The 23,593-nt window shown below is 58.9% G+C and overlaps 12 protein-coding genes across 12 annotated transcripts; 8 read left to right on the forward strand and 4 right to left on the reverse strand.

Moving 5' to 3' along the window:
* Positions 1-7: 7 nt before the first annotated feature.
* On the forward strand, positions 8-1,567 carry Malapachy_2518 (Signal transducing MAP protein kinase; the record flags this gene model as incomplete). The annotated part of the gene is made up of 1 exon (XM_018137007.1): positions 8-1,567. The coding sequence occupies one exon, from the start codon at positions 8-10 to the stop codon at positions 1,565-1,567; it is 1,560 nt and encodes a 519-aa protein (XP_017993393.1).
* A 132-nt stretch (positions 1,568-1,699) lies between these two features.
* On the reverse strand, positions 1,700-3,552 carry Malapachy_2565 (hypothetical protein; the record flags this gene model as incomplete). Its single annotated transcript, XM_018137054.1, has 2 exons — positions 1,700-3,364; positions 3,397-3,552. 2 exons carry the CDS (start codon positions 3,550-3,552, stop codon positions 1,700-1,702), a joined length of 1,821 nt encoding a protein of 606 aa, XP_017993217.1.
* A 197-nt stretch (positions 3,553-3,749) lies between these two features.
* On the forward strand, positions 3,750-4,967 carry Malapachy_2553 (hypothetical protein; the record flags this gene model as incomplete). Its single annotated transcript, XM_018137042.1, has 1 exon — positions 3,750-4,967. One exon carries the CDS (start codon positions 3,750-3,752, stop codon positions 4,965-4,967), a length of 1,218 nt encoding a protein of 405 aa, XP_017993163.1.
* Positions 4,968-6,009: 1,042 nt separating this feature from the next.
* Malapachy_2533 (lanosterol synthase) lies at positions 6,010-8,273 on the reverse strand (the record flags this gene model as incomplete). Its single annotated transcript, XM_018137022.1, has 3 exons — positions 6,010-6,097; positions 6,131-8,028; positions 8,058-8,273. The coding sequence occupies 3 exons, from the start codon at positions 8,271-8,273 to the stop codon at positions 6,010-6,012; spliced, it is 2,202 nt and encodes a 733-aa protein (XP_017992785.1).
* Positions 8,274-8,340: 67 nt separating this feature from the next.
* Positions 8,341-9,708, forward strand: Malapachy_2527 (proteolysis and peptidolysis-related protein; the record flags this gene model as incomplete). Its single annotated transcript, XM_018137016.1, has 8 exons — positions 8,341-8,343; positions 8,406-8,515; positions 8,550-8,584; positions 8,613-8,661; positions 8,864-9,169; positions 9,198-9,341; positions 9,371-9,469; positions 9,498-9,708. The coding sequence occupies 8 exons, from the start codon at positions 8,341-8,343 to the stop codon at positions 9,706-9,708; spliced, it is 957 nt and encodes a 318-aa protein (XP_017993441.1).
* A 53-nt stretch (positions 9,709-9,761) lies between these two features.
* Malapachy_2546 (transcription initiation factor tfiid subunit 11) lies at positions 9,762-10,534 on the reverse strand (the record flags this gene model as incomplete). Its single annotated transcript, XM_018137035.1, has 2 exons — positions 9,762-10,110; positions 10,143-10,534. The coding sequence occupies 2 exons, from the start codon at positions 10,532-10,534 to the stop codon at positions 9,762-9,764; spliced, it is 741 nt and encodes a 246-aa protein (XP_017993112.1).
* A 167-nt stretch (positions 10,535-10,701) lies between these two features.
* Positions 10,702-13,005, forward strand: Malapachy_2525 (saccharopine dehydrogenase; the record flags this gene model as incomplete). Its single annotated transcript, XM_018137014.1, has 1 exon — positions 10,702-13,005. The coding sequence occupies one exon, from the start codon at positions 10,702-10,704 to the stop codon at positions 13,003-13,005; it is 2,304 nt and encodes a 767-aa protein (XP_017993439.1).
* A 196-nt stretch (positions 13,006-13,201) lies between these two features.
* On the forward strand, positions 13,202-14,554 carry Malapachy_2529 (tubulin beta chain; the record flags this gene model as incomplete). The annotated part of the gene is made up of 1 exon (XM_018137018.1): positions 13,202-14,554. One exon carries the CDS (start codon positions 13,202-13,204, stop codon positions 14,552-14,554), a length of 1,353 nt encoding a protein of 450 aa, XP_017993437.1.
* A 274-nt stretch (positions 14,555-14,828) lies between these two features.
* Malapachy_2550 (tetratricopeptide repeat containing protein) lies at positions 14,829-17,792 on the forward strand (the record flags this gene model as incomplete). The annotated part of the gene is made up of 1 exon (XM_018137039.1): positions 14,829-17,792. One exon carries the CDS (start codon positions 14,829-14,831, stop codon positions 17,790-17,792), a length of 2,964 nt encoding a protein of 987 aa, XP_017993162.1.
* Positions 17,793-18,038: 246 nt separating this feature from the next.
* On the forward strand, positions 18,039-20,512 carry Malapachy_2528 (camk camkl ampk protein kinase; the record flags this gene model as incomplete). The annotated part of the gene is made up of 3 exons (XM_018137017.1): positions 18,039-18,252; positions 18,285-18,869; positions 18,900-20,512. The coding sequence occupies 3 exons, from the start codon at positions 18,039-18,041 to the stop codon at positions 20,510-20,512; spliced, it is 2,412 nt and encodes an 803-aa protein (XP_017993436.1).
* Positions 20,513-20,680: 168 nt separating this feature from the next.
* Malapachy_2530 (calcium:hydrogen antiporter) lies at positions 20,681-21,970 on the forward strand (the record flags this gene model as incomplete). Its single annotated transcript, XM_018137019.1, has 2 exons — positions 20,681-20,684; positions 20,724-21,970. 2 exons carry the CDS (start codon positions 20,681-20,683, stop codon positions 21,968-21,970), a joined length of 1,251 nt encoding a protein of 416 aa, XP_017992788.1.
* Positions 21,971-22,047: 77 nt separating this feature from the next.
* On the reverse strand, positions 22,048-23,414 carry Malapachy_2535 (hypothetical protein; the record flags this gene model as incomplete). The annotated part of the gene is made up of 2 exons (XM_018137024.1): positions 22,048-23,224; positions 23,254-23,414. The coding sequence occupies 2 exons, from the start codon at positions 23,412-23,414 to the stop codon at positions 22,048-22,050; spliced, it is 1,338 nt and encodes a 445-aa protein (XP_017992791.1).
* Positions 23,415-23,593: the final 179 nt, after the last annotated feature.

The following is a 23,593-nucleotide window of genomic DNA, read 5'->3' on the forward strand; positions in this document are numbered from 1 at the left end:
ACTCATCATGGAGCCCGCTGCGGATGGAACGTCCGCAGCACCCGTACCTGATGCGAGCGCAGGCACACATGCTGAGAAGAATGAGACGGAAGCAAAAGTGGCCAACAAGGAGAGCAAAACTGGGGAGAAGCGGGTGCCTGGTGGCTTCGCTGCGTCCAATGCTCGTACCAAGGAGATGGCGATGGCCAAGCTTCCTCCCAGTTTGCGCGCAAAGCTGGAAGAGAATGTTAGGCGCTCTGCAAATGCATCTCCAGTTAGTCTACCGGAAATGGGTGCTAGCGATAAGCTTAATCCATCGCTGCTGAGGGCCAAGGTGCCGCCCGTCTCGAGGACTCCACCACCACCTCGCCCACGTCAGCGTCCTGGGCCTGGCCTGCGTCTAAGTGACCTTGGATCTGCGTTGCCAAGTGCAAGTGCCCCATCGAAAGCACCTAGTCTGTCGAATGGCCGGCCGAAGTTGTCGCTCGGTATGCTTCCCGGCCAAGAGAAGCCGCCTGAGAGTCCGTTTGGCAGCTTCAGCAAAATCGTCGATCCCTCCGGCCGTTTGATCTTTGATGGCAAGGCGATTTTGCATGAATCTGGCGTGGAGTTTAAGAATGGCACCAGCTTCAACATCAACATGGACGAACTGGAAGTGCTTGATAAGCTCGGGCATGGCAATTACGGCACGGTGACACATGTGCGTCACACGCGCACCAAGGTGGAGATGGCGATGAAGGAGATCCGACTTGAGCTGGACGAGGCCAAGCTGAATGCGATCATAATGGAGCTGGATATTCTGCATCGTGCTATTGCGCCACAGATTGTGGAGTTTTATGGTGCTTTCTTTGTTGAGTCGTGTGTGTATTACTGCATGGAATACATGGATGTGGGCAGTTTGGACAAACTGAGCACAGGCCGTCACTGTATGGTACCAGACAAGGTGCTTGCACGCATTGCGTCGAGTACTGTGAAAGGCCTTCATTTCCTCAAGGACCGACTGCAGATTATTCACCGTGACGTGAAACCGACGAATATGTTGATCAATTCGCGTGGAGAGGTAAAGTTGTGTGATTTCGGTGTGTCGGGTCAGCTGGAGAAGAGTTTGGCGAAGACCAACATTGGATGTCAGAGCTACATGGCGCCGGAACGCATCAAGGGCGATGTGCGGAATGCCCTGAATACCTATACGGTGGCCTCTGATGTATGGTCGCTCGGGATTTCGCTCGTGGAGATTGCTATGGGATGCTATCCCTACCCACCTGAAACGTTTACCAACATGTTTGCGCAGCTCCAGGCCATTGTAGAAGGCAATCCACCGGAGCTGCCGCACCCCTCGAAGGAGCCTATCACCGTGACGATGCCCAGTGGCAGCATCGTCGAGTTGGAACTAGGCACCTGTGAGTACTCTGACGCAGCGCGTGACTTTGTGGCACAGTGCTTGTGCAAGATACCCGAAAAACGACCGACGTATGCGACTCTGCTGGAGCATGAATTCGTTACGCGGGACAACGATGTGAACATGGTAGCTTGGGCTGCCGAAGCCAATGCACACAACCGAGCTCCTAAGCCAGATGACAAGGCCTAACGTCCACGAATGACCATCACCACCAACACACCTCCTCACTCTCCTTTCACATCATTTGACTCTTTCGTTCAGCATCATTCCGGCAGCGAGAACACTGCCGTCTTATGTAGGCATAAAATAGTAGTACAATATCTACATGATGGGGCCTAAAGAGAGTTCTAGCCGGCCAGCCGCTTCGTCTTCTGCATGCTCGTCGTCGTCCGGGGTGTGGTGTGTGCTTGTCCCCATCACCTCGTCCAACGGCTGAAGCCGCAGTGAGCTGGCCATTTTGGATAATATGTCGTCGTAGTAGTGGCGCTTGGACACATTTGGGTTTGTCGTCGTCGTAGCAGTAGGAGACATGTCATGATTCGTAGCGGGTCGTGAAGGGGTCGTAGCAGGGCTCCCTTGGGAGGAGCCTCGTGTTTCAATCATCGCCATGAGATCGAGTAGGTCTTCATGAGTATTGGGCGAATCGGACGTAGTGGCTGGTGGCAAAGACGTCCGTGACGCCGAGAGTCGAGGCAGGGCAAACGCTGGCGATGGCGATGGCCCTGCAAATACACGTGAGTGGCCAGGACTCGACGCGCTTAGGATCTGGGTATCGCGTGAATTCGTCCGATCCAGCTGGCGGCGCTGCTCCATACGTCTCGACCAGCTTCGTGCGGCTCCGTTGTCGTCCTGCGATGCTCCTACAGACCGTGACGCCTCGCGCTGGCGGTACGATGGGAGGCGTGAGTACCGCGGAATACGCTGTGGACGTGCTGGCCGCGGCCCATCTTCGGAGATGGGAGAGTCGCCTTGGCGCGTTAACGACGAGCTGGGCCGATACATGTATGCATCAAAGCTGCCAGGCGGTGTGCGCAGCGAGGACAAGGAGCTTGGGGAAAAGGTCGGTCGGGATGTCGTGCTAAAGAGCGAACGCAGCGCACCTGGCTCGTACGACGAGACTGCAGCTGCCGTGCGTGACGCCGCCGCGGCGGTCGTAGCGCCGCGAGGGATCGTCGCGGTGCCTGTCGTGCATACCCCGTCGCTGGTGGCCGATCGAGGGCGGCGCCACGTGTGCATCGACAGCGAAGGGCTCACTGAGATACTCGTGGTAGGCCGTGCACGCGGGGTATCCCATAAGCGTGCGTCGCTTTGATGGTGCGAGAGCATTTTTTGGAAAAGCGGCGACGTGCCAAGTTGGGACGGGGGAGGAGCGGCTGAAGGCGTCCAGCGTGGCGATGCCTGACGTAGCGAGGCCGATGCAGGAACTGGAGGCAGCCTAGCGTTGCGCGGAAGACGTGCAAGCCGCGGCTCAATGTACAATTCGGTCATGTCGCAGTAGTCCACCGAGCATGCCAAGGCGCCCATCGGCGTAGCGATCGGTGCAAACTGCCACGTCTTGGACGGCACACGCAGCGGCGCAGCCTCCGTATGGATCTTCACATCGACGCCAAGCTGGGCATACATGCCATTCGCCGCAAAAATCCGACGGCACATGGCTGCTGATGGGAGAACGCGCGTAAGAGTGTACAATGTGCGAAAGTGGACAATGGCTTGCTTGTACACGGCAGGCAGTCGCTCGGTAGGCGGCTCATCGGCGACGCGCAGATCAACGCGCCACCGTTCAAGCACAATGGACGCGGCACTGGCATCGCCCAGCCACTGCCGTCCCCTGGGCGTCCGTGCGTGCACCTCGTAGCTATCGTCCAAATGGGACGTGCGTAGGCATACGTCGATGACCAACGTCGGCACCGTTGTCGCTGCAGAGAGGGAGCGCCATGGATGCAGATCGTGTCGGAACTGCTCATGTTCCGGCATCTCCAGGGAAAACTGGACATCATTAGTCGATCCTTGGTACCTACCCATTTGTTCGTACGCCGATTGCCTTGTGCATGGCTGTCTGTGCGATTTTCATAGACAATCGCCAGGGTCTTGGAAAAGAAATGGTACAACACCGTATCAATTTTCGATACGCTGCGCTCTGCCGCCTCGCGGGCGGCGGGAAGAGGCGCCGACATACCGTCACTGATACGGAGGTCGTGTCGGTCGCTCCGTGCGCGCACGCTCGGCGCCACGTCCGTCCGTGGAGTCGGTCGGCGTCACGTGGCACAGCGTGGGGTCGGTCGGCCGTGCGGCAGCCGGACGGCCGCCAGAGGCGATCGCTCGCAGGCGAACTTACGAACGCGCTAGCGGCCACGAGGGTGCACGCAGTATCATGTCGCGAGTATGGAATGCGTACGAGTCGTTCCTGCTCTCCAATGCGTCGCAAATCACGGCGGTAGAGTCGTCGTTGCGCAGTTTTACATATATTCTGCCTGGTCGGTTCAAGGATGCCGAATTGGCAGGTGAGGCCATTTATGCGGCCGTTCATCTGCTGGGCATGTACCATGACTCGGTCCTCTTCCGCATCGTATATGCACGCAGCGCACGAGACGCACAGGCTTCCAATGTGCGTGCCGGCGCGGACGTGCCAAAAATGTCGCTGCATGCGCGCTACACGGCGTACTGGCGCTCGTTGAGCGGCAAGTACCATCGCGCAGCGACGGCGCTTATGATCGTCGAGGCAACGCAGCTTCTGGCTGAGATGCTAGCGCGCCGTCGTCTCGGTAAGGCACGTGCTTGGGACGTGGTCGTGGCCATTGAGGCGATCAAAGCCGCGCTGCGTTTCTCCTTGGTACGTGCGTCGCAGCGTCGTCCAGTCATTTCACCGCCGCTGCCGCAACGTGAATTTGATCCAGCCCTCCTGGAGCGTCAGCGTGTGCCTGGATCCGCGGCAACGTGGCAGGGCAGCCGGACAGGGATCATCCGTCGCTCCCTCAGCACGATGCAAGGCCGCGATGCCTACGAGCATCTCTTGTCACACACACTGACAGAGCAAGACGTCTCACCACCGCCCCTCCTGGTTCGAGCGCTCTCGACGAACATCGGCAGTGCCGCAGAGTGCCTATGGATCCTCCGTCCATTGGTGTATGTGCTGCTACTTCGCCACTACGGCCCTCGCGATACGCGCCCCTTCGTCACGTCGCTGCTGCTTGAATGGCTCGCACGCGCTGTGCGTAAGCAGGCGCTCTTGCCGCGCGGTCTAGCGGCCAAGGATATGCCGCCGCCACCGCCTTCGTCGATTTCGCTTATGCTTACGATGCTCGGCATTGAGAACTCGATGCTGGACTGGCTCGCTAGCTCATTGTCGGCGCAGCCACGGCATCCTGCTCTGAAGCCTGTGAGCGCCGTAGAAGGCGACGAATGGGCTTCGCGTGATCGGGCGTTCTGGTGGTACCTGCTGCGCGGCCCTGTCTGGTACCAGTGGACGCGGCCCAAGATCGCCGGGTTCGTCGCGCGAACAGAAAAGCGCCGTATCATTGGTCTGCTGGGCAGCATTGTCGGCGAATACCTTCCGCTCATTGACGACTACTATTACTACTCCTCTGTGTAGAAGATCCATACACTGTCACGACACGATCCCACCCAGCATCATCGCGCCAGACGTCTGTACGCCCGAGCGGCTCACATAACGTATCCACAGCCTCCGCTTGGCCTGCGCCGACTTCCAGGACCAAGCGCGGCACGTCGGGCAAGCCAGGATGCAGCCATATGGGCGCCAGCGAGACTACGCGTCGGTAGTACGCAAGTCCATCTGCATTGGACTGCGTGCCGACCAACGCCGCACGCGATTCGTACGCTTTAACAGAGCGGTCTAACGTACGATACGACGCTTCGGGAATGTACGGTGGATTGCATACGACCAAATCAAATGGGCCGAGTGACGCCATCGCTGTATCATCCCATACATCCAACTGATGTACGTCCATATGCAGTCCACAGTGCGCTGCATTGGTGCGTGCTAACGCCACAGCCTCCGCGTCATGGTCTACTGCACAAACTCGTACATCGGGATACGCACGCAGTTCATGCGCTAAGAGCAGACCAATGCACCCACTGCCTGTGCACAGATCGAGAATCGATACCGCTCGTGGCTTTCTGGCTAGCGATGTATGCCAGATGGATGCTACGCGCAACGCCCACGCTTCTGTCTCCATGCGTGGCAAAAGAATCGGCGCACGGACCTGAAGCGATAAGGCGCCGAAAGGCTGATGGCCTATCACGTAGCCAAGCGGCTCATCATGTTGCCGCCGCGCGACCATATCTTGCAGCGTCTGCTGCGCGGCAGGGGGCAATGCATCACCCCGGGCTACGCCGTAACGAGTACGGACCTCGTCCAGGAGCCATCGCGCTTCTTGCTGCGCTTCAGATGGATCGGTATGGAGTGCCTGCAGCGCCTGAACGGTCTCTGTCCAGGACTGGATCGTACGTATACCACAAGGATAAGGCCTGCACGCATACGCAGACCACCTTGGCCTACGCAGCCCCCACCACCGAGCCATACGCCTCGCCTCGCTGTGTCGTGTCGTGCCGTGTCGGCGTGAGGTGTGCCGCGTAGTGGAGGTAGTAAGTATATAACATCAACGTCGTCCTGTCTACATATCCGGCCACGCACGAGCCGCCTTGCCTAGCGCCCAAATCGTAAAACTAAACTTGTAGTTCGGGTAGGAAATTGCACAGTTGCTGGGGGTCAGTCTCTTGCCATACGATACATACTGGTTGAAAATGCCTTCGATCTGCTCCTGAGCCCATGAGCCATCCGGTTGCTGTCGCGCCATAATCAGGCGCACAGCCCGCTCAATCGGTGCTCGATCAGGGTAGCCTGCATGCAGCAGAGCAATGATTGACCAGGCTGTCTGAACAACTTGCGATGGCGACTGGACATATTCATGCGTCTCACACGACTTGTAACTCTCGCCCCAACCTCCATCCTCACGCTGCTTGCTTAGGAGGAAGGCACAAGCACGGCGCACAGGTTCACTGTTGGCGTACGAGTAGCCTGCATGGTGCAAGCTTTCCAGGGCAAACATGGCCGCATAAGTAAAGCAAATCGCCCAGGAGCCGTACCAAGAGCCATCCGCTCGTTGCGCTCGCAAAATGTAGCCCACCGCTTTCTCGACCACCGCATCAATATCATCGCTGCGGTAGTCATCGTACCGCTGGAACATGCGCAAACCTGATACTACCGACGTCGTGCATTCCGGATACGCATACTCCACCATGATGTTGCCAAACACCTCGGCAGGGTTCAGCCACTCGGTGATCGCAGGGCCATTGATCGTCTCATAGGACGCGTAGCCACCGCCAGGGTTCTGCATCGTCAGGAGCAAGTCGACCGTATCACGAAGACGACGCTGCGTAACAGGGTGCCCTAGCGATGCGCCACTTGCTTCTTGCAGCATGAGAACCCCTTTCAAACCTTCAGCCGTGCAGTCGCTTACCGTGTAGCCTTGCTCACGCGTACTGAACGGCCAGGCACCTTTAGTCGCGAAGCGGTAGGCTGTACGGTAGAAACGTGGGTTCTCGCGGATCTGACACGCGTCCAGCCAGGTAAGCAGCCCTTGACAGACGTCCTGGTTTACAGGCTGGGCTGAGAGGCCCGATTCACACATGGCCTGCGCAATAAACGACGTATCCCACAGCTGACTGCCATTCGTTCCTGTCATCATCAATCCCTCGGCACTCATCCACGCAAAGTCTTTGAGCTTTTCACGGTGGCGCTCCATCGCCGGGCTATCAGGTCCATCGACGACCCAACGCACAATGTAATTGAGCATCTTGTTCACAGGGCCAAGGCACTGGTACGACGTGTTCTCGTCTTCTTTTACCACAAGCGCGTAGGCACGATCCATACCCGCCTTGCGGATCCATGGCATTGCCCACTTTTCATACACGCCCAAGGCAGCAAACAGGGCATCCACGACGCGCGTATGAGGCGAGTACAAATCCGCCTCAGCCACATGGTTGCGTTGGGCCGGCCAGTCAATGCTAGCGTACGGCGTCGGATAGAGCTCTGCACGTAACGACTCAATCAGCGGTGTTACCGGCGCACGGAACCGCTTGCCATACAAGTAGCCCATTGGCAAGTATACCATACGAGTGTGCACCCACCAACGCCATGGGTGGATCGGCACCCAGTCCGGCAAAAGCCATAGTTCTGGCGGGATTGGATTAAGCCCTTCCCAGTCGTAGACATTCAGGATCGCGAGCCATAGCTTGCCCCAGCTGGGAATCGCCGTAGCACCGCCCAATTTCCAGAGCGTCTCACGTGCTTTGACCATCATAGGATGATCTTTCGAGACGCCCACCAGGCGGAGGACCGTGTAGTTGAGTGCGGTACCAAACACAGTTGAGTGGCCCTCGATATGAATGCCCCAGCCACCGTCGTGCGGATTGCGCCTATGCCACAAGTATCGCGCAATCTCAATGCGCCATGGCTCAGGAATCGGCGTCTGCGTGACGTACATACCGATAATCAGACCAGGCAAGAGAAACATCGGACCACCATACTCGCCCGCAAAATGACCATCGCATGACTGTAAGTGACGGTAGAACTGGATACCATTCTCAGCAGCCTTTTGCGGCGTCGTAGCGCGAGGCAACGTTGGCAGTCCCTAGCATGTAAGAATATGTGTGCACGTACCATATCCAAGCCGAGCCAGTACTTGTCTTCTGGTGTCTGTGGCCAAGCTCGCACTTCCTCGTCCGTCTCAAGGTAGTGCCACACATGGCGACCACCGTCCGACACACGCAAGCGCCAGCGTGTGCGGTCTGTCTCACCCAGCGGAGGCCCGTCGTGCTGCATTGTCGTGCAGAATGGCGTGAGTTCGTGGCCTGCCCCCAGCGTCGTTCTCCACATCGTATCACGTGGGACACCGACATCGCCCCTCCCTCACGCCTTACCACGACGTGCACCGTGGGCGCAGATGGTATGTTGGTTCATATGCCTGCACAGATGTGTGCATCGTATCAGATGTACTAACATGCATAGTCGGCGCTCTTTAATTTCCAGTCACTCTTGCTTGTCGTCCTTCTGACGATATGCACATGCACCTATATTCGCGCTACAGCGCCTGTGCTTATTGATCGGAATAAAAAAGGGTACGTCGTAGCTGATGTGATGGCTAATAGCCAGCTTCCTCGGCATGTTTTTCAAGGCAGCTCGGATCGGTAGGTGGTGATGAGACTGACGTGGCAGGTGAACGGCTGTCCCCTTATTGTTCTATAGCATGCTTTGTGATGGCCGTGTATGTGATCACATAGTCAGTACCTACCGCCATGTACATGGTACAAGCGATGGTATGTGTATAATGAAAAGGCGAAGGCAGAGACGGTTTGCATGGACCCGTGCTCTGTCGACCATCGGAGACCGAGCGGTGTGTGTTGTGTGGAGGCGGTGCAGCGACGACGCGCGGCTTGTCGTTGCGCGCTGCGTGGACCATGTCACAGTCGAATCCGTTGCATCGTGCATGCCTCGACGGTAAGTCGTCAGCATTCCTCACATCTAGGCAATCTAGGGATTGTCCGTGATCTTCTAGAGACCGATCAGGGACTTGCCGCATTGCTTCAAGCCGACGAAGACGGGCGAATGCCCTTGCACTGGGCGGCGACGAGCGACGACAAACTCGAACTTGTGGAAGCCTTGCTAGGTGCAGGCGAGATTCCTTTGGACGACAAGGATCACAGTGGATGGACACCACTCATGATTGCAGCGTCGGCGGGAGCACGTCGTATCGTGTCGCTGCTTATAGCACGGTACGTATGTTGTATTCTCATGAGGCAGGGGAGCCGATGTACATGCCGGCAATCACAAACGGATCACCGCGCTGCATTACGCAAGCAGTAAGAACCATGCAGATGTCGTACGTGCTCTTCTCGAGGCTGGTGCCGACGTTAACGCGCTGGACGGTGCGAATCAGAGGCCATTGTATGTTGATGCTCACCACTGACCACTAGACACCGCGCCGCCTCCGCAGGCCACGATGCCATTGTGCGTATCCTGCTCAAGCCACCGCCACGCACAGACGGTACGCCGCATCCTAAGACACGCGTCAAGTACGTACTGTTGCACACTGACCAGCAGTCCCGCAGATCGTCTGGGCAATACGCCCCTGCATTTGGCGGTGGATTCAGCGCATGCGCAGACTGCGGCGCTGCTCATAGATGTGGGCGGCGCCGATCGGAATCGCGTGAACACCGATGGGCTGGTGGCCGAGCAGATGGAAGGTGTGGGTGGCGTCGAGCAGAAACGTGTACGTGAGTTCCTAGCGCAGTCGTTTGGTGCGTTGGGTTAAAAAAAGGTAGGGATATACACGTAGATATACATATCCATGACTATGGTACAAAACTAGAACAAACGACGACGACGACCTAGTCCAGGTGCGCCGCTTGTCATGCCTGGTGGGAAGTGGCCTGGCCGTTCCTGGGCGAGTTTGTAGCGCCGGTACGCTTCGTACAAATGCACAGGCTGGATCGGGCCAGACTCATTGCGTTCGCGCTGCACGGCGCGGGCCTGTTCGACCATTTCGCCGACAAACACTTTTCCCACACCGCTCGCTGTCATCACGATGTGCTGATTCACAGATTGGGCCAGGACATGATTCACAAGTTTGCGTACGCTGCCCTTGTTCAGTGTACCACGTCGCGAGGCCATATGGCGCTCTAACTGCTCGTCGTCCATGAGATGCGAAAGCAGGCTACATGTAAGTCATATACAAAGGCCACATACCCCATATTGCGCTGCTGCGCGGCGTAAATGGCTTGCTGCCGCGAAAACTCGTCTTCGGCCAACGCCTCGCCATCCGCGCCGTCAGACTCGGCATCGTCGTCGTCCTGATCGCTCACGTCGTCTTTCTGTTCGGGACCGGGCCCCTCGGCAGCGCGCGACTCGCCACGCTGCACAGTCTCAGCACTTGCTGCGCGTGTACTGGTAGATCGTTCGCGTGTCAGACTCCGGCCAGCGTCACTCTTGCGTTTTTTGGACTTTTTCGACGTGGAAGTCGAGGTTGAGGATGTGGGCCACCCCACAAGCTCTTCGTCTACGTCGTCATCCATGTCGTCTCTTGGCGCCTCCATGCGCTTGGCACGCTTCTTTTGCGACGACGTCGGCGTCTGATCCATGGCGAGGAAGCGATGACACCGTGCGGCGGCGGCGTCGCAAAAGAAGCGCGATTCACGTGCCACGTGGGAGTGGAGGCCGCAGCAAGGACCGCCCGTGGGCGGCCCTGACGGGGGGGCCACAAAAAAAAGACGTGGCTGGCGCAGGAGTCACTTGCGTCCAAGACACGATGTCGTCTGAAGTTCTTACGCATCCGAGCATTATCGACGGCTGGTTCCATGAGCGCAGCCGTCAGTGGCCAGGCCAGGCCATGAGCCTGAAGGTGCGCCGCGTGCTGCACGTGGAGCAGAGCCAGTACCAGGATGTGCTGGTGTTTGAGTCGGAGACCTACGGCAATGTGCTGGTGCTGGACGGTGCGATCCAGTGCACGGAGCGTGACGAGTTTTCGTACCAGGAGATGATTGCGCACCTCCCGATCAACTCGCACCCGAACCCCCGCCGCGTGTTGGTCATTGGCGGTGGCGACGGTGGTGTGCTGCGTGAGATTGTGAAGCACGAGTGTGTTGAGGAGGCCGTGCTGTGTGACATTGACGAGGCTGTGCCGCGTGTCTCGCGCACGTACCTGCCGAAGATGGCCGAGGGTCTTGACCACCCGAAGGCCAAGGTGATCATTGGCGACGGCTTTGCGTTCCTCAAGGACCCGAAGAACCAGGGCGCGTTCGATGTGATCATCACCGATTCGTCGGACCCAGATGGCCCTGCCGAGGTGCTTTTCCAGAAGTCGTACTTTGAGCTGCTCAAGGGCGCGCTGCGTCCGGGCGGCCACATCTCGACGCAGGCCGAGAGCATGTGGGTGCACTTGAAGCTCATTCGCGAGCTCACGCAGTCCACGCGTGCGCTCTTCCCAGTCGCGGACTATGCGTACACACTCATCCCGACGTACCCATGCGGTCAGATCGGCTTTGTGATCTGCTCGCTCGACCCGCAGCGCGACGTGCGTGTGCCGCAGCGCGTCGTCCCGAACTGCCGCTACTACAACAACGACATCCACCGCGCGTCGTTCGTCATGCCGGAGTTTGCGCACCGCGTCGTAATCGGCGGCGAGCCTGCGCCTGGTCCCGTAATTGCTACGGGCACAGGCGAGGCCCAGTCGACACCGCGCGCTCCGAAGAAGGTGCTTGTCCTGGGCTCGGGCTACGTCGCTGGCCCGGCCATTGAGTACCTGCTGCGCTACCCTGAGTACGAAGTGACTATTGGCTCGTCGCGCAACGCTGCCAAGCTCGGCGAGCAGTTCCCGCGCGCGCGTACGATGCAGGTCGACGTGAAGAACGCACAGTCGCTGGGCGACGCCATTGCGCAGCACGACCTGGTCATCTCGCTCATTCCGTACATCTACCATGCGGATGTGATCAAGGCGGCGTGCCAGCACAAGGTCGACGTCGTCACGACGTCGTACGTCTCGGACGCCATTCGCGCGCTCGAGCCGGAGATCAAGGCGGCAGGCATCACAGTCATGAACGAGATCGGTCTCGACCCAGGTATTGATCACCTGTACGCTGTGAAGGCCATCAAGGAGATCCACGAGGCAGGCGGCCAGGTCAAGTCGTTCCTGTCGTACTGCGGTGGTCTTCCTGCGCCGGAGGCAGCGACGAACCCGCTGGGCTACAAGTTCTCGTGGTCGTCGCGTGGTGTGCTGCTCGCGCTGCGCAACACGGCCAAGTTCATCCGTGGCAACCAGGAGCACACCGTGAGCGGCCTGGAGCTGATGGCGAACGCCAAGCCGTACTACATCATGCCGTCGTTCGCATTTGTCGCGTACCCGAACCGTGACTCGACGCCGTTCCGGGAGTGGTATGGCATCCCAGAGGCGGAGGAGTGCATTCGCGGTACGCTGCGCTACCAGGGCTTCCCGGAGTTTGTCTTGGCGCTCGTGCGTCTGGGCTTCCTGGACGAGACGGCGCAGGCATGGCTTACGGCCTCGCCGCTTACGTGGGCGCAGCTCACGGCGCGTCTCGTGGGCGCGAGCGCCACCGACGAGGCCACACTCACGGCCGGCGTGTGTGCGCGCTGTGCGTTCAAGGACGAAGACGAGTCGGAGCGTGTGCTGCAGGGCATGCGCTGGCTCGGTCTCTTCTCGGACGCCCCTGTGGAAGTGGGCGGCCTGCCGGAGCAGCGTGCGCAGGGCCAGGGCAACCTGCTGGACACGTTGTGTGTGAACCTGGAAGGCAAGTGTGCGTACGAGCCGGGTGAGCGCGACATGGTGATGCTGCAGCACCGCTTCGGTATCGTGACCAAGGACGGCGAGAAGAAGACGCTGACGTCGACGCTGCTTGACTATGGCGCGCCGAACGGCGTCACGTCGATGGCCAAGCTGGTCGGTGTGCCGTGCGCGATTGCTACGCGTCTCGTGCTCGAGGGCCACAAGGCGCTGAAGCAGCCGGGTATCATTGTCCCGTACACGTTCGACGTGGCGGAGCCGATCCGCGTGGAGCTCGTGAAGGAGGGCATTGCGCTGAAGGAGGCCTACGTCTAATAGCGTTCCTAGATTCACCCCCTGCGGTCTCCAATCGATCGTGCAGGCCCAGCGCTGGACGGAGTGTACTCACGTGACTCGACGCGCTGGCACGCGTGGCGGGCCCTCCTCGCTCCGTCGCACCCAAACCCAGCGCGTGCGCGTCTCGTGGCCGTTTTTTCCACTCCGTCCGTGGTGCTTGTGAACGTAGACTACCATGCGTGAGATTGTGCACTTGCAGACCGGCCAGTGTGGTAACCAGGTCGGTACCAAGTTCTGGGAGGTACTCTCGGACGAACATGGCATTGATGGCGATGGCAACTACGTCGGCACATCGCCGCTGCAGCTCGAGCGTATCAATGTGTACTACAACGAAGCGGCCGAAAACAAGTACGTTCCGCGTGCTGTCCTTGTCGACTTGGAGCCTGGTACGATGGATGCGATCCGCTCCAGCAAACTGGGCGGTCTTTTCCGTCCCGACAACTTTGTGTTTGGCCAGAGTGGCGCCGGTAACAACTGGGCGAAGGGTCACTACACGGAGGGTGCAGAGCTCGTGGACTCGGTCATGGATGTCGTGCGTAAGGAGGCGGAGAACTGTGACATGCTCCAGGGCTTCCAGATCACGCACTCGCTCGGTGGTGGTACCGGTGCCGGTATGGGTACGCTCCTCATCTCCAAAATCCGTGAAGAGTACCCAGACCGTATGATGGCCACCTTCTCCGTGATGCCATCGCCCAAGGTCTCAGACACAGTCGTGGAGCCGTACAACGCGACGCTCTCCGTGCACCAGCTCGTGGAGAACTCGGACGAGACGTTCTGCATTGATAACGAGGCGCTGTACGACATCTGCTTCCGCACACTCAAGCTCAAGACGCCGACGTACGACGACCTGAACCAGCTTGTGTCGCTGGTCATGTCGGGTATTACGACGTGTCTGCGTTTCCCTGGCCAGCTGAACTCGGACCTGCGCAAGCTCGCTGTCAACATGGTGCCATTCCCGCGCTTGCACTTCTTCATGGTCGGCTTTGCGCCGCTGACGGCGCAGGGCAGCAAGCAGTACCGCGCCGTGACCGTCCCGGAGCTGACTTCGCAGATGTTCGACTCGAAGAACATGATGGCCGCGAGCGACCCACGTATGGGCCGCTACCTGACCGTGGCTGCGTACTTCCGTGGCAAGCTGTCGATGAAGGAGGTCGAGGATCAGATGCAGGCAATCCAGACGAAGAACTCGTCGTACTTTGTGGAATGGATTCCGAACAACGTGCAAACCGCTCACTGTGATATCGCGCCGCGCGACCTGAAGATGTCCGTTACGTTCATCGGTAACAACACGGCCATCCAGGATCTCTTCAAGCGTGTGTCGAGTCAGTTCCAGGCCATGTTCCGTCGTAAGGCGTTCTTGCACTGGTACACTGGCGAAGGTATGGACGAGATGGAGTTCACCGAGGCCGAGTCGAACCTCGCGGACCTTATCAGCGAATACCAGCAGTACCAGGAGGCCACCGCCGACGATGACCTCGAAGAGTACGATGGCTACGAAGGCGAGGAAGTGTACGAGGACGAGATGTAATGGTGGCTCATAGCGGTCCTATAGGAAGTTGATCGCCGACTGCGTCGGCGCCCGTATCTACCAGGCAGCGAGGCCGGAGCCGTCAGCTCTCTGTTTCACGTGGGGCTGGCAGCAGTGCGGCGTGGTGGAGGGCCCCGAGTCATTTCCCACGTGGCCTGGCCCCACCCCGCGGCGCACGCCCCTGCTCCACGGGGCACAAACGCAATAAAGTCCGGCGGCCGACACGCTCGGATCGTCGCCGTGGTGGTTGTCCCTACCGCACGAGGCCGCCGTGATGTTCAAGGGGAACAAAGCCCATCACTATGCGCGCGAGCTTCAGAATGCTCGCTTGCGTGGCATTCCATTCGTGCATACGGGCACCGAGGCGGCCACGGGGTATAGCACTGCGATGAAGGAACTTATTCGCAAGTTCAGCAAGCACAACCCAGCACAGTCCACCACCAGCCGCATCGCTACGATCGAGCATGAGATGCAGGCGATCGTGCTTTCGTTCTTCCAGGAGGCGGGCTACCGCGATGCATCGCATGCCAACGACTCCCCAGCCTCGGCCGTGTTCCCACCGGTCATCGAGCCTTCCTCGTCGTACGCCCCTGGCATCGAGACGCTGCTGCAGGAATTGGAGCGCATCGCGCCGACCACTGCACAGGCGACCAACAACGCCACAGCGTGTGTCTCGCTCTCAGCGCTGGGCTTGTTCATGCTGGGCCGCGATACGCAGGTCATGGACTTGATTCAGCATACGCACTTGCTGGACATGGACCCAGTCTCGACGCCCATCGATGAACACCATGTCGCCGTGACGATTATGGGGGCATGCTTGTTCGCTATGGCGTGCGAGCGTGCTACGATGAATGGGACCGAGGACGCTTTGGGCGATGCCCTGGATGGCTACGAACGTGCGATTGCGCTGCATGAGCGCGTACGTGGAAGTGCCTCTGCGAAGGGCGCGCGCATGAGCCCGTTTGTCGACGAAATGGAGCGCTGGATTGAGACGGCCTTGTACCGCGACGCCTTGCTGACCCTGCGTCTTCGTACGCCGAACGAAGGCGCCGCAGCGCTGCGTGCGTACCAAGCGCATGAGGCGCGATGGCCTGGCAAGTTTAGACTGACGCAGCGTAATGTCCTCCGCAACTTGTACGCTAGCATGCTGAACAGCGAGCGTGCTACAGCCACCTCGACATCGACCCCGGCAGCGGCCGGCGCTGGTGCAGGCGCGGCCGTCGTCAGCGCCGCTACGGTCACGACCACGCCCACGTCGGCGTCCTTCGCACGAACCAAGTCGAAGCGAAGGCCGAATGGCGATGCGCCCGTGGACGCCGCCCCATCGACCTGGTCTGCTCAGTTCGCTTCGATGAAGGAGACAGTCACGCGTCTCTTGCAATCGGCACCGGCGTTCCCCCATGCCGATGAGTCGAATGCAAATGCCGAGCGTCTCGCCGAGCAGCTGGTCGAGAGTTGGCGACTCGATGGGACCCACAATGCCACAGGCGCTGATCAGGTCGTGGAGCTGCTGTACGGCCTAACACGCATCACATTCCGCTCCCAAACGATTCTGCGCCTGCTTGTGTACATGCTCGTGGCTGCCGAGGCGTATGCCGAGGCTTGTACCCTCCTTCCTAAATACATGGCCCTGGTCGAGAGTACCTGGCAAGCCACCGGCGTGCCTGTGGCACGTGATACCACAGCGCTGCGTGCGGTCGATGGGCCGACCGAGTGGGTAACGACCGTGCTGTTGGGGGCGCATACGATGCTGCACTACCAGCAGCAGCCAGCAGAAGCGCTCCAGTTGCTCGATCAGCTGCGTGCGGCTACGGGTGACGTCGGCGACGAGACTCGGATGCGTGTAGATGCTCCAATGCTCGCACGGATCCTCCGCAATGCGGGCGAGGCGCGCTTGGCCATGGTACGCACAGCGTCGCCGACACAGCGTCCTGTGTTCCTTCGTGACGCACACGACCTGCTGCAGCGGGCTGTGACGCTGGATCAGGATTCGTCAGAGGCTCACTATGCGCTGGCGTACGCGCTAGCGCTTGAGCAGAAGAAAGACGAAGCGATGGGCTACGCACGCCGCGCGCTTGAACTAGAGCCGTCTTTCATTGATGGCTGGCATCTCATTGTCCTCCTCCTGTCCGCCGACCGTGCGTACACCAAGGCGCGTGATTTGGCCGCCGAAGCGCTGTCCCAGATCGAGGCGGATTACGAGGAGGGACACAACATACCCGCGCAAGCTCGCGCACAGTTGCTTTCGTTCGATTACCCACCGACGCGTCTCGAGCGCGCGTGTGCGTATGTGCGTCTGCTGCTCACGCACAATGCCCTGGTAGAGCTCACAGACGGCGCGCAGGCCGCGTTGGATGACCAGCGCGACGTATTTGCTGCGTTCCAGGCGCAGGTCGCGCCTCTCACTCTGGCGCCCACCGCACCCAACGACGTGGCATTCCAGACGGCGCCGCGGTTCACGCAGCCGCCCCTCGCCGAGCTGGCCGAGTCGCCCACAGTCGCTCGGACCGCCTACCGCGCTCGCTTGGGCACACGTCTTCTCCAGACACTCTGGCTGCACAGCGCGGCCACATTCCGTCGCACAGACGATCTCGAGCAGGCCCGCAATGCCATTGCCGAGGCCGAGCAGCTCGACGGTCGTCGCGCCGACGTATGGGTCCAACTGGCGCAATGGTGTCTTGCCTCGGGCGGTCAAGCTGGCGCGGCTGTCACGTGTTTGTACAAGGCGCTGGCGTGTGAGACGGACCACGTCGCGGCGAGTGTGCTCTTGGCGCGTGTACTGCTGCATCCTACAGAGGAGCTGCACTTGCGGGCCTCGCATGCCGAGTCTATTGCGGCGGTGGGCTCCGCGCCTGATGGCGCAGATTTGCTGACCAACCGCGTTTTGCTGGACGGGGAAGGACTCGCCTCGCCGATCGAGGCAGAAGAGCATGCGCGTGCTATGAGCAGTCGCTCGCTGGGCTCCGCGAGTGGGACGGGCGAATTAACGCCTGTGGCCCCCGTGTTCCAGTGGAAGACGGATGCTACGCTTTCGTCGATGGGCATTGCGGAGGGCCTGCTACGTACAGCAACCATGTTCCGTGGATGGGACGTGCCAGAAGCCTGGCATATGCTGGCCCAGCTTGCGCAGCAGACAGGACGCACACACGATGTGGAACGCCGCTCTCTTCTGGAGGCGCTGCGGTTGGAGTCGGCCCGTCCGATCCGGCCATGGCGCGATGCGTTAGCGTGGCCGTAATAGAAGGGATATAGTGTACCTAGCTAGTCGTTCCGTCACGTGGTCATCGGGCCTGCCCACCCCCTCCGCAAGACTAGCTAGCCAGCCAGAGGGCATCGGGCGTGGAGGCGTGCGTGCGTGCGTGCGTGCGTGCGTGCGTGCATGCATGCATGCAACCGGCCCACGCGCGTCGCCCCAACCAGTTCAGCTCAAACTTCGTCGATTGGATCGAGCGACGGAGAGAGCGAGTAGAGCGCACCCTACGTGATGACCGACCGTCCGAGCAGTAGCAATGGCAGTAGTCCGGCCAATGTTACGTCGATGCGGCCCACGTACGAAAGGCGCGTCGTTCGTAAGGATCACCCGCACCATCATCATCATACCCACTCGCACCACCATCGGCATGGCAAGGAGCCTAAGATGATCGGGCAGTATGTCCTTCAGCAAAGTCTTGGAGCAGGCTCGTTCGGTAAAGTGAAGCGTACGTACACACCCCACACTCACGCTTTGCAGTGGCGACACATGCCTTAACAGGCCACCGCGTTGCAGTGAAAATTATCAACAAACGCAAAATTTCTTCGATGGATATTGGCGGCCGCATCAAGCGTGAGATTCAGTTCCTTAAAATGCTGCGCCATCCTCACATTATCAAGCTGTACGAGGTGATTACCACACCATCCGACATCATCTTGGTGATTGAGTATGCCGGCGGCGAACTGTTTCAGCACATTGTCGACCATGGCCGCCTCTCCGAAGACGAAGCACGCCGCTTCTTCCAGCAGATTATCACGGCTACAGACTATTGCCACAAACACAAGATCGCACACCGTGATCTCAAGCCGGAAAACCTGCTCCTCGACGAGTTTCTCAATATAAAAATCGGTGACTTTGGCCTATCGAATTTCATGGACGACGGCGGGTTCCTCAAAACCAGTTGCGGGAGTCCCAACTATGCAGCACCCGAAGTCATCTCCGGCCGACTGTACTCGGGCCCCGAAGTCGATGTATGGAGCTGCGGTGTGATTCTCTACGTCATGCTGTGTGGCCGATTGCCCTTTGACGACGACTATGTGCCCTCGCTCTTTGTGAAGATCAATAGTACGTATGCACAGTACTAACCCATCGCAGAGGGTATCTTTACCCTACCTTCCTACCTTTCGCCAGAGGCGAAGGATCTCATATCCAGCATGCTAGTCGTCGATCCTGTAAAGCGCATTACAATTGCAGAGATTCGGCAGCGGCCATGGTTTAACGTGAACTTGCCATCGTACTTGCGGCCAAACCCTGTCCAGTCGTCTGTCGACGAGGACCAGGGCCCCGCTGTCAGCGAGCCGGTCATGGACGACACGCTGAGTGTCGAGCCTACGGAGATCAGCCTGAGCGCGCCAGAATCGCAAGATCCGCCGCCTGATCCCGCCATGGTATCGCCTGATCTCGGTGTGATTGATCCTCTGCTGTTAGAAGAGCTGCTAGGGAAGGTCGAAGGCCTCTCCCGGCACCAAGTCCTTGAGCAGCTACGAGCTCCGAACACCAACCAGATCAAGGTGGCCTATCAACTGTGCCGCGACTACCACAATACGCTGGAAATGGCAGCGAATATGCTACGCGACTTGGACTTGGACGAGCAGCCAGCGTCCTCACCAGGCACGTCACATCCATCGCTCTCGCAATCGCCGTCAACACCGGTGACAACCGAGTCTCTCTCACGCTCCTCATCCGTACGCACACGCGCTCGTCGCGCCTCGTCGCGTCGCAGTAGCAATGCACCGCTAGCCGGCTCTGCGTCGCCTATGCACTATCACGTGCTCATCAAGCGATCTGGCGCCAAGACCGATTTGCGGCATGCGGACGACGACGGCGACGGCAAGCCACGTTCACGCCGCACATCGACAGCGTCACGTCGGTATGTGGACGAAGAGCTTAAGACGCGTGTAAATGAGCTGATGGCGTCGGTGGAAGACGAGGTCCTAGAAGGTTCAGATATTGATGAGGAGGTCTTGGAAGAAAGTGACGACAGCGACGAGGAAAGCGACGCGTCGTCGACCATGTCGGACTCGGACGAAGAGTATGCGTCGTTTGATATGGTCGACGATCTCTCACCAGACGATCCGCCGGATCGCGAGCCCCTGCAGGAATGCTATATGCATCGATCGGCGCATTTGGCCGTGTTGGAATCGAGTTTGCCAGCGGCGCAGCGCGCCTTATACCAGGGCCCTGACTCGTCAGAGGCCCGTGCATCTCAGGACATGCTATTGGCGCCGTCACTACCACTGCAAGCCCCTGCGCCTACACGCCGTGGACGCTCTCAGTGGCACTTTGGCATACGCAGCCGCAGCTCGCCGATGGAGATCATGTTGGTCCTTTATCGCACAATGGAGCAGCTCGGCATGGAATGGTGCTCGAAGACGCCGCTACCGCCTGTTTCCCGTGGACTCGATGCGTTGTCACCAAAGGAGAAGCAGCAGGTACTTGACGCGCTCACGGAAGATGTATTTTATGCGCAGACCCAGTGTGTCATGTACGACCGCACAGTCCGTATGGACTTGCAACTGTATCGAGCCGATGCGAATTCGTACCTGGTCGACTTCCGGAATGTCGGGTATGCCATGACGCCAGCTGCGCTGGACGCCTACGGCATCGAATCGTCTCCCACGGCGCTGGCGCTGTGTCGCGATGTCCAAAGCCCTTTCCTGTTCTTTGATGTAGTATTCCGCCTCATTGTGGAGTTGGCCGGCGGCTAAGCGAGTGAAGGCCGCCCGATCAGATTAGACAGGTAGACGCGGAGAAATTGCCACGTGGAGAGGTGCTGGGTTCGCCATTGCGGGGATTCGTTGGACGAAAATGGCGACCAAGTGGGAACACACGGCCCACCCGCGCACGTCGATAGATTTTTCCTAGATCCCTCGACTATGGGTACGTGAGAGGCATGGGCCAAAGGACTAACACTTGTAGCATCTGAATCTCAACCTTTGCTGTCGCCGCAGAGTACGTATACGTCTGCTCCTCACACTCTAGGCCGTCATGGCTCGGGCGATAAGACGCTCGTGCAGTCGTTCTCTTGGCTGCTGTTTTCCAGCAAGATCAACCTGCTGCTGGTCTTTGTGCCGCTCGGTATGCTCGCTGAGTGGCTCCACTGGGGCTCGCTGGCCGTTTTCGTCCTGAACTTTTTGGCCATTGTGCCCCTGGCGAAGCTGCTGGGTGATGCTACCGAGCAGGTGTCGCTGCGTCTCGGCTCGACCATGGGTGGTCTGCTGAACGCCACCTTTGGTAACGCTGTGGAGCTTATTGTCGGTGTGGTGGCCCTGCTGCAGGGTCAGTTGCGCATCGTGCAAATGTCGTTGGCCGGCTCGATCCTGTCGAACCTGCTCCTGGTGCTTGGTTTCAGCTTCCTCGCGGGTGGTCTGTACCGCCCTGAAAACACCTTCCGTCAGACCGCAGCACAGGCCTCGGGCTCGATCATGACGCTTGGCTGCTTTACGATGGTCCTGCCGGCCGCGTACTGGGCCTCGATCCGCTCGAGCACCGTGGAGAAGGTGCTCCCGTCCATGTTCAAGAAGCATGCGACGCTGCCCAACAACGACGTGTCGAATGCGATGGATGCGATCCTGTTCATTTCGCGCTGGACAGCTGTTATTTTGCTGGTGATCTACATTGGCTACCTGTTCTTCCAGCTGCAGACGCACTCGTTCCTCTACGAGGATGAGGGCGAGCACGAAGAGGAGGAAGAAATGATGGCCCCCAAGGCGTCGATTGCCGCGCTGCTAATCGTCACGGTCATCACGTCGTTCAACGCAGACTACCTTGTCTCGGCCATCGACGACGTGGCGAACACGTACAACATTTCCAAGGTGTTCATCGGTACCATCCTCCTTCCCATCGTCGGCAACGCCGCTGAGCACGTCACGTCTGTGTGGATGGCCGCGAAGAACAAAATGGAGATTGCCCTGGGTGTCGCGGTGGGCAGCTCGGTGCAGATTTGCTTGGGTCTTGTGCCGGTGCTGGTGCTCGCTGGCTGGTGCGTCGGTCAGCCGCTCTCGCTGTACTTCCAAGACTTTGAGACCATCACGCTCGTGATCACGGTGATCTTGGTCAACAGTCTGATTCAGGACGGCAAGAGCAACTACCTGGAAGGCGCGCTGCTTGTGGCGCTGTACTTTGTGATTGCACTCTCGTTCTGGGTCCAGCCCTCGTCAATGTAAACACATCTGCATACTCATAGATCATGCTTTAGGTGGATTGGTAGTACATACATGCTAGCTAGCAAGCCAACTATTTTTTACTTTGCAAACGGATTCCCTCCCGTCTTGGTCGAGTCCATAGCGCCACGGCCTGTGGAAGACGGCTGCATCATGTTCGACCAGTGCACGGCATTGTGGCCCAAACGCATATCGCCCGTGTTGCCGAACGTATCGATGCCATCGCCTTGCGCCAGCAACCGATCCAACTCGGCATGCTCTGTGCTGATCTTCACACGAGGTGGACCGCGTGGAGCCGCAGCAGGACGAGGGGCCGGCGTCGGGTCCTCGGGCTCGTCCAGATTGATAAGGGTATCGGTGTCGGTGGGTTGTGGCGTTGGCGCCGCCGGCTCGGGCATCGCCGCCGGTGGTGGTGCAGCACCGGTCGCAGACTGCGAAAGCCATGGGTTGTTGGAGCCAAAGCCTGTCGGTTGCGAAGTCATCTGAGCTTGCTGCTGCTGTTGCGTCATAAGGTACTGGTATTGCTGCGCAGCCTGTTGGAGCGCTAGCTGCCGCTGGTACTCCTGCTGTTGCAGGTACTGCTGCTGAAGCATTTCCTGCTGCTGCATCTGCGCTTGGAAAAAGGGATTGAAGCCAGTTGGCTGGAACTGCATAAACGGCATGGACGTGTATTGCGGCTGCAGCGATGGCTCCGACTCTTGGTCCAAATTGATAAGACTTTCTTTGTCTTTGCGCTTCTGCTCCTCTTCTTTCGAGAGCTCAATTGCACGCTGCAGATCGGACTCGCTCTGTGCGTTGCGTCGACGACGCTCTTCTTCTTCCTCAGCCATACGCCGCGACTCTGCCAGCGCCTGCTCTAGCTCGCGGTCCTCCGCACTGCGCATCTCATTGTCCCGCTGCCTGCGACGACGTCCCGCCTCGTCCGAGTAGTCGCCAGGCTCACGGTTACGGTGGGCACTTTCTTGGTAGGCACGACGTCGGCTTCGCATCTTTGACTCGTCCAGCAGCAACGACGTAATATCTTTGGCCTTCTGACGCACATTGATACCCTGGTCCACATTGTTGTCGTCAATGTACTGGAACTCCTTGAGCGTCTTTACAATGTAGATGTTGTCATTAAAGTAGTTCCATACGTTCTCGTTGCCAGAATGCAGTAGATAGTCCAGCACAGAGAGCGCCTTGAACACATGTCGCCAGTTCTTGCCCTTGTCGTTGAGACGCTTGTCAAGAATCTCCATAATCTCAATAAAGTCCGTCCTGATATTGGTTAGCTAGGCCATACGTACGGATTGTGACTGAGCTGGGCAAGCTCACTCATCTGCAAGCCACTTGGGCCCCATGGATCGTTCGATGTAGCCTCGCGTACTTTAATTTGGGTGTCCGTGTATCCCTTGAGATAGTTCTTGCCAACCCGTACGGCTGACTTGCCCAGCTGTTGCAGAGACATGCCTGGTATCTAGTTGGTGTGTGTGGATCGCAAAAATCGGCCTCCTCCGCCCGAATATCGAATCGTACGTGGTCAATCTAGGTCTTGGACCGACGTGGAGATACGTGTCGACGCTCGCCACGCCCGCCCGTCCGTCCGTGGCCTGAGCCCTTCCCCTGCGGTCTGGCTGGGCTGTCCCA

Source organism: Malassezia pachydermatis (genome assembly GCF_001278385.1).
Source record: "Malassezia pachydermatis strain CBS 1879 chromosome Unknown scaffold2, whole genome shotgun sequence".
NCBI lineage: Eukaryota > Fungi > Basidiomycota > Malasseziomycetes > Malasseziales > Malasseziaceae > Malassezia > Malassezia pachydermatis.